This window comes from Triticum dicoccoides, chromosome 2B, assembly GCF_002162155.2.
Source record: "Triticum dicoccoides isolate Atlit2015 ecotype Zavitan chromosome 2B, WEW_v2.0, whole genome shotgun sequence".
In the NCBI taxonomy this organism is placed as follows: Eukaryota; Viridiplantae; Streptophyta; class Magnoliopsida; order Poales; family Poaceae; genus Triticum; species Triticum dicoccoides.
In genome coordinates, this window is record NC_041383.1 from 220,432,285 (window position 1) to 220,439,222 (window position 6,938).

At 56.3% G+C, this 6,938-nt stretch overlaps 1 protein-coding gene across 1 annotated transcript; it reads left to right on the plus strand.

Moving 5' to 3' along the window:
- Positions 1-3,193: 3,193 nt before the first annotated feature.
- Positions 3,194-6,085, plus strand: LOC119363179 (BTB/POZ domain-containing protein At5g48130-like). Its single transcript, XM_037628490.1, has 4 exons — positions 3,194-3,487; positions 3,562-3,631; positions 3,726-4,850; positions 4,974-6,085. The coding sequence occupies exons 1-4, from the start codon at positions 3,351-3,353 to the stop codon at positions 5,673-5,675; spliced, it is 2,034 nt and encodes a 677-aa protein (XP_037484387.1). The 5' UTR covers positions 3,194-3,350; the 3' UTR covers positions 5,676-6,085.
- Positions 6,086-6,938: the final 853 nt, after the last annotated feature.

Here is a 6,938-nt window from a genome sequence, read left to right on the forward strand (position 1 = left end):
GCAGCCACGGCCCGCACGCGACCTGGAGCCAGCAAAGCGTCGGATCTCCGATCGGCTTCTCGTCGCCACAACCCTAGGGCTGCACGCCATCGCTGGTCTATGCCGACGGCGACGTACACGGCGGGTCCAACCCCAACGTCACCTTCCCCCATGGTCGCCCGGTCCAGCGCACGCCCTCGCCCGCCTTCGCCGGCGTGCAGTACCCTCCATACACCTAGTCGTCGCCGGCCTACGCAGCCTCGCCGATGCCACCTCTCTGCCGCGGCGCGCTGCTCTTCTCACAAGCCTCCTCGTCGCATCTCGACGATGCCGACGTGACGAAAGGCGACATGGAAGACATCATCGCAGTCGGCTCGGCTGCTGCCGTCGCCTCCCCGGGTTCACTGCCCAAGACGACCCAATTGATCTCAACGGCGACATGGACGGCGAGCTCGACTACGGTGAGGAAGAGCCGGAGGAGGAGGAGGAGGAGGAGCCAGCACGTGCTCTGACGAGGAAAGGCAAGAAGAAGAAGAAAAGAGCGGCCAGGACCAGCGTGCCGCGCATCAAGTGGGCATCCAAGGAGGACGAGTGCCTCGCTGAAGCGTGGAAAGTCGTCTGCCTCGACCCGATCACTGGCACGAACCAGAGCATCGACACGTATTGGGACCGCATCAAGGCCGAGTTCGACGAGCGCAATCTCGTCGACCCCTACTTCAAAGGCGTCTACATACAGCGTGGGTCAAAGGCGATGGCGAACCATTGGGGGCTCATCCAAACGGCATCCAACAAATGGCATGGGGTCGTTGAGGAGATCGCGGCTCGCCCAGAGAGCGGCAACAATGTCGAGGATCAGGTACAGCACGCCGGCCTCTCCCTACTTCTTTTTGCCGTGTGCGCACCCATGTGCGCGCCCGCCGACTGATGTTCGTTTCTCGGCGCAGCTGCTGCGCATGTTTGCCATGTTCCGCGATGACAACAACGACCAAGAGTTCAAGTACCTTCACGTCTTCAAGCGGATCGACAAGTGCGAGAAGTGGGCGGACGTCCGGCGCACCCTCGCCAAGGTCAAGGAGACGTACAAGCCGGACGTGGCGACCCCGGGCGCGGCTGACGGGCGCCCGGACGACAACAAAGGGGCCCAGAAGGCGAAACACGCCGAGTCGGCTGCCGCACGTGTGCAAGAGTCCATCGAGCATTGCCTCGCCGACGCCAAGACCCGGGCCGCCCTGCGAGAAGAGAAAACTGAGGCGCGATGGTCGGTGTTGATGACGACCAGCACTGTCAAACTCGTCTTGCTCCGGACCAACGTCGACTTGCTCCGGACCAACGTCGCCGCGAAGAAGAGGAACACCGACCTGGCTTTCTTGATGGGCTGCGCAGACATGCTCCGGAGGGGCGACGAGAAGCTCAAGGCGTGGTACCTGGCGGAGCGCGGCCTCATCTTGAACCAGATACCGGCGACGCCGACGCCAACGCTTGAGCCAAGCCCGAGTGATGATGCCTCCGCGACGCCCAGCAACACAGAAGTCGCGCCGCCCAGCCCAGAAGCCGCGCCGACGCCGCCCAGCCCGCGCATGCCGACGCCGACCCCTCAAACGCCGGAGGCCGACCCCGTCGTTTGATGCATTCCTTGCGCGTCCTTTTTTTTGTGCGCCGAGCTTTTCATTTAATCGCCGAACTATGGCACGGTGATGATCGCCGAACTATTGCGCCGATCGCCGGATTATGGCGTTTTTTTGAAGCGGAAACGAACCAAATTTGAATAGGATGCGCCTTGGGGACGGCACCTGGGGGCGTGGCTGGGGCCTTGATCGCCCTCAGGACCTAAATATCGCCAGGTGAGCGTCCGACAGAGCGCCGACCTATGCGCTGGAGGGCCGAACGAGCGGAGATGCTCTAAAAACTTGTATACCCGTAGCATATATGACAGTAGTACCCTAGAATCAACGGGCGTGGCAGGAGGGCGGGTACAAATTCCGTAGCCGATCTCGATGCGTCACGGGGGCCACGAAAAAGGCTCCAGAAAACTGCAACCGAGCGCTCGGGGAGGAGAAGCATGGCGACTTGGGTTCCCGATGCCCCTACCTCAAATTCCACAGCGGGAGCGGAATACTCCCCCAACTCCGTGCACTTAAATTCCCCAGCCCCAAGTGCAGCGGCCGATGCACGTCAACGATTTGATTATTACCGACATTCTCCCTTATCAATGGCGGTCACGAGCGGCGGGTAGCGGCACAATACGCTGACCGGTCCACGCATGCAGATCGCCCCGGCCAGCTCCCAGCACGACGAACGCCATCTGACCAGCAATCTTGCACCGGAGAAGAAGGCGTGGCCGGCAGCCAGGCATGTCCCTGAATTGAAAAGAAAAACGCCGTGATTGATCCGCTTCCACGGCGGCGAGGTAACCAGGCCTCTCGCATCATCAGATCTCTTAAAGAAAGAATTTTACAGTTCCGTAGTCTAAACCAGAGTTTTGTGGCGTGCGCTCATGGTGAATGACGGAACGGCCGTTGAATCGGGCGACAGGGACTCCATTCCCCGCCGTATGATATTCAGAGCCTCCTCCCCTCGTAGTAGAGGCGCTCGTCAATGTGCACGCACGCTCGCCTTTATTAAAAAGCAGTATGGAAGCGCATCCGTCCAGCTTATGCCATCGCTAAAATTTCGGTCCTCTGGCATCCGTGAGCAGAAAGGATACTAGTCTGATCGCACAAGATGCCGAGTCTCGAGGGAGGCAGTTTTAAAATGAGGCTGCGTCTGCGTGCTCCCTCCAACTCCAAGCAACCCCTGGCTCTGGCTGGCAAAGTCACCGTGCTCTGCCAAATGCCGAGAGCTCGTTGAAGCTTGGACTTCTCGGCCATCGTACTACGATCCGTCCATGGCACCAGAAGCTCGTTTTTTCCACCAGTTGGTTCAACACTCCAACAAACACCAATTACTTGCATCAAGAATTTATACCAGGTGTTTCCATCTGTATCACGCGTGCGTGCGTGCAGTTTTGGTGGTGACTGGACGACGCGGTGATTGGGGCTTAAACTAGTGTTGACCCTCTCTTGGATCCTTACACGGCTGCCCCCGTGCGGGCGAGCAAATCTACCGAGAAAACGCCGAGACCATCCATCCAGAGGAGATAGGGAATTAAGAAAGCTTGCACGAGGGCGATCCGATTTCCCAGCCTTAAAACTGGGGTTCAACCCCCATTCGTGCGCCCTCAGCCATTGTACCCTTTTGCACGCCTCCCTATGTTACTCCCCTCCGCACTCAACATCCTTATAGCTGCTCCGATCCTCCTCCCAGTGACACAAGTACTAGTACGCTGCCTAACCTGCGAAGGATAGATAGCTACTACATACTTCGTGGAGAAGATGATTGGGAGGGAGATGGAGATGGCGACAGAGGTGGAGATGTCGCCGGCTGCCAAGGAAGCCGCCGCCGCTGCCATGTTTAGCCCTTACTCGAGCCCTAGCACGGCCTTCCTGCTGCAGAGGAGAGTTCTTTCCTGGTACGTGAAGCTCATGTGGCATGTTGCTTCTTTCTCTTGTCTGGCGATCGAATTCTGATTGCTCTCAACTGTAGGGCGAAAGAGACCGGGTCGCCGGCGACGGTGCGCGTTCGCGTCGCCGACAGGAGCTTCATTCTGCACAGGGTCAGTCAGAGCTTGCGACCAACTCAATTATGGTGTGGCGGTGGCGCTGGTTTGGTGAGGACCATGCTAACCTTTGTCGTCCTCGTCGTTGCAGGATCCTCTGTCGTCAAGAAGCAGGTATTTCAGCCAGGCGATGGAGGAGGTGTCCGGAGACGTCGAGCTGCCGGACAGCTTCCCCGGAGGCTCCGACGCCTTCGAGGTGATCGGGCTCTTCTGCTACGGCGACGCCGTGGCGCTGGACCCGTTCAACGTGGCGGCGGTGCGCTGCGCGGCGGAGTTCCTGGACGTGGGTGGCCTAGGCGCGCGCTGCGACCTCTACATCAACCAGGTGGTGCTGCAGAGCTGGGACGACGCGCTCATCGTCCTGCAGCGCTGCCAGCCCCTCCTCCCCGTCGCCGAGGAGCTCCTCATCGTCAGCCGCTGCGTCGAGTCGCTGGCCTTCATGGCGTGCATGGAGATCCTCGACCCGGAGCAGCGGCGGGACCAGCCCGGCGTCGACGACGCCGGCGCGCGCGGCCTGGTCGGCCGCCGCTGGGACGCCGAGGTCGTCAAGGAGCTCGCCGCGCGCGACCTCTGGATCAAGGACCTCATCGCCCTTCCCTTCGAGTTCTTCAAGCGGATCGTGCAGGCGCTGCGGCGGCAAGGGATGAAGGAGAAGTACGTGAGCCCCGTGGTGCTCTTCTACGCCAACAAGTGGGTGCTCTCCAAGAAGACCCACAAGTTCTGGGCGAGCACCGACGAGGCCGGCGACGGCGAGATCGACGCCAACAGGAGGGCCACGGAGATACTGCAGGGCGTGGTCGAGCTGCTCCCGGTGGAGGCGAGCGGCGCCGTCCCGGTGGCCTTCTACTTCGCGCTGCTGTCGCGGTCGCTCGCCCTCGAGCTGAAGGAGGAGAGCCGGACGAGGCTGCGGGACCAGGTAGCGTCCCAACTGCAGTTCGCCAGCGCGGATGACCTGCCGCTGCCGGAGCAAGACGCCGACCGGTCCGTCGCCGATAGCCCGGAGGTGGTGACAATGGAGAGCATCGTCTCAAACCACGTCGCCATGCAAAGACAAGGGGCCGAGGCCGTGGCGGGGTTGTGGGATCGGTACCTCGTGCATATCGTCGCTGATCCGAAGCTCCGGCCGGAGAGGCTGGCAGAACTGATCGGCGTCGTTCCGGCCGGCAACCGGAAGACCCACGATCATCTATACGAGGCAATCAACACTTACTTAGTGGTAAGACAAGTATCCTTCCGGTCACACGCTGGCATGGTTATTAGTCCGAGTGGTTTGCTTTTGCTGGTTTGAATTTTCAACTGCCCCTGGCGAGAGGAAGCTGCTGATTCTGTGTCATGGCAGGAGCATCCCAGCCTGTCCGGCGAGGAGAAGGCGGCGCTTTGCGGGCACCTCGAGTGCCGGAAGCTGTCGCACGAGGCGTGCATCCAGGCGGTGCAGAACGAGCGGATGCCGCTCCGGTTCATCGTGCAGGCGCTGTTCGTGCAGCAGATGCACACGCACCGCGCCTTCGCCGAGCGCTCCGACTCGTTCCGGTACATGCTCTCCGGCGAGCTGATCCCAGGCGTCGCCGGCGCGTACACGCCGAGCCCGGGGTGCCCCGTCCCCACGAGCCAGCCGCTGAGCACCACCAGCCCGTACACGGACGCCCACACCAGCGCCGCGCTCGACGGGAAGCTCCGTGCCCGCGGCGAGGACGACGCGACGTCGGACTACGAGACGGCGAGCTTCAGGATCCAGGCGCTGGAGCAGGAGATCATCTCGCTGAAGAAGACCCTGCAGCGGCACAACACCCTGAAAGGAGGCTCGGTTCGCAAGGACAGCAAGGAACCGAGCTTCAGGGCGGACGCGGCGGCGCCGGTGGCGATCAGGCGGCGAGCGCCCGTGTCCGGCAGCTGCATCGGGTCCATGCGCTGGGGCTCGCAGCGGCGGTGCGCCAGCAGGATCCTGCGCGTCTTTACGAGACTGGCCGTGTTCGGGCGGAGCAGGTCCCGAGGGAAGCAGAGCAAGTGCAGGGCAGCAGCAGAGCAGCTCAGTTGCTTGTAGACTTGCAGTACTCTTCCATTCAGGACTCAGGAGTCGGGACAGGAATTGGAAATCAGTCTGGAAGTTTTGAACTTTTTACCTGTGGAATTGGAAATTGCAGATGCCACAGTGAAACCTGGTAGCCATGGATGCAGTGACTGCTTATTTGTACATACTGCTAGCAATGTTGAAAGGCTTGAGTAGGTAGTTCAGGTGTTCAGTCAGTAGAACAAGCGCGAGGTGAAGTGGGTACTTTCGTTAGGTTAGCAACTGCCAAGATATGCATGGTTTATCAGTTCATTTGTTGGGTGATGTTTACATCTTTAGGATTGGCTTGCTGTCGTTGCACTGTGTTGTGTTTAGTTTTACACTTTAGCTACATGTCAGTTAACTGTATTTTGATTTATTTTTTGAATCAACTGCATTTTAAATTTTGGTCAGTCGATTTTGTGGGCGTTGGATCATGCTTTTTGATGGTGGGGATTCGAACACAGGATCGAGTGATCCAGACAATGTGTTCGTACCAGCTGACCTGGCACTCGTATGTGCACACAACTTAGCATCAAACATAAAGAACCAGACTCGCTTTGCAGATCCGAATTACTTTAGGAATTTCAAAAGTAATTTCTTTTTTCAAAAAACGGAATGTTCTGGCAAACATAAACAATTTCCAAATTTGGAACAATTTTCCAAAAAACTATAACGTTTTCGAAAAAGCAGGGACATTTTTTGAAATCATGAACATTTTTTTCTAAACATGAACATTTTTTGAAATTATGATCAATTTGTTCAAAACACAATTTTTCAGAAAATTCAGAAAACATGAACAATTTTTGAGCATGTGAACAAAATCGAAAAGGCTGGAACATTTTTTGAAATTACAGAACATTTTCAAATTTATGAAACAAAATTTAGAAATGAGAACATTTTTTTAAATTCCTCGAACATATTTTGAGTTCGCGAACAAATTGTCCAAAACATTATTTGCTTTCAAATTATTGAACACATTTCGAAAGTCAGAACATTTTTTGAAAATTCCAAAGTAAAAAAGAAAACCAAAAAAAAGGCAAAGAGAACATTTTTTAAAAATGGAACATTTTTTTAAATCCCAGAACATTTTGTTTAAAATGCGAACATTTTTTGAATTTATAAAAAAGTTTGGAAAACACGATCATTTTTTAAAAAGTGATCGTTTTTCAAAAGTGGGAACAATTTTTCTAAGGTTACGAACAATTTCTGAAACATGAACTTTTTTCGAAAAAAAAACTTGAAAAATGAAAAACA

Excerpts from the sequence above, each read along its gene's own strand:
- LOC119363179 (XM_037628490.1), top strand. The coding sequence starts at position 3,351 with ATGATTGGGAGGGAGATGGAGATGGCGACAGAGGTGGAGATGTCGCCG. Across the intron at positions 3,488-3,561 it reads CAGAGGAGAGTTCTTTCCTG|GGCGAAAGAGACCGGGTCGC; the intron begins GTACGTGAAGCT and ends TCTCAACTGTAG. Across the intron at positions 4,851-4,973 it reads CAATCAACACTTACTTAGTG|GAGCATCCCAGCCTGTCCGG; the intron begins GTAAGACAAGTA and ends GTGTCATGGCAG.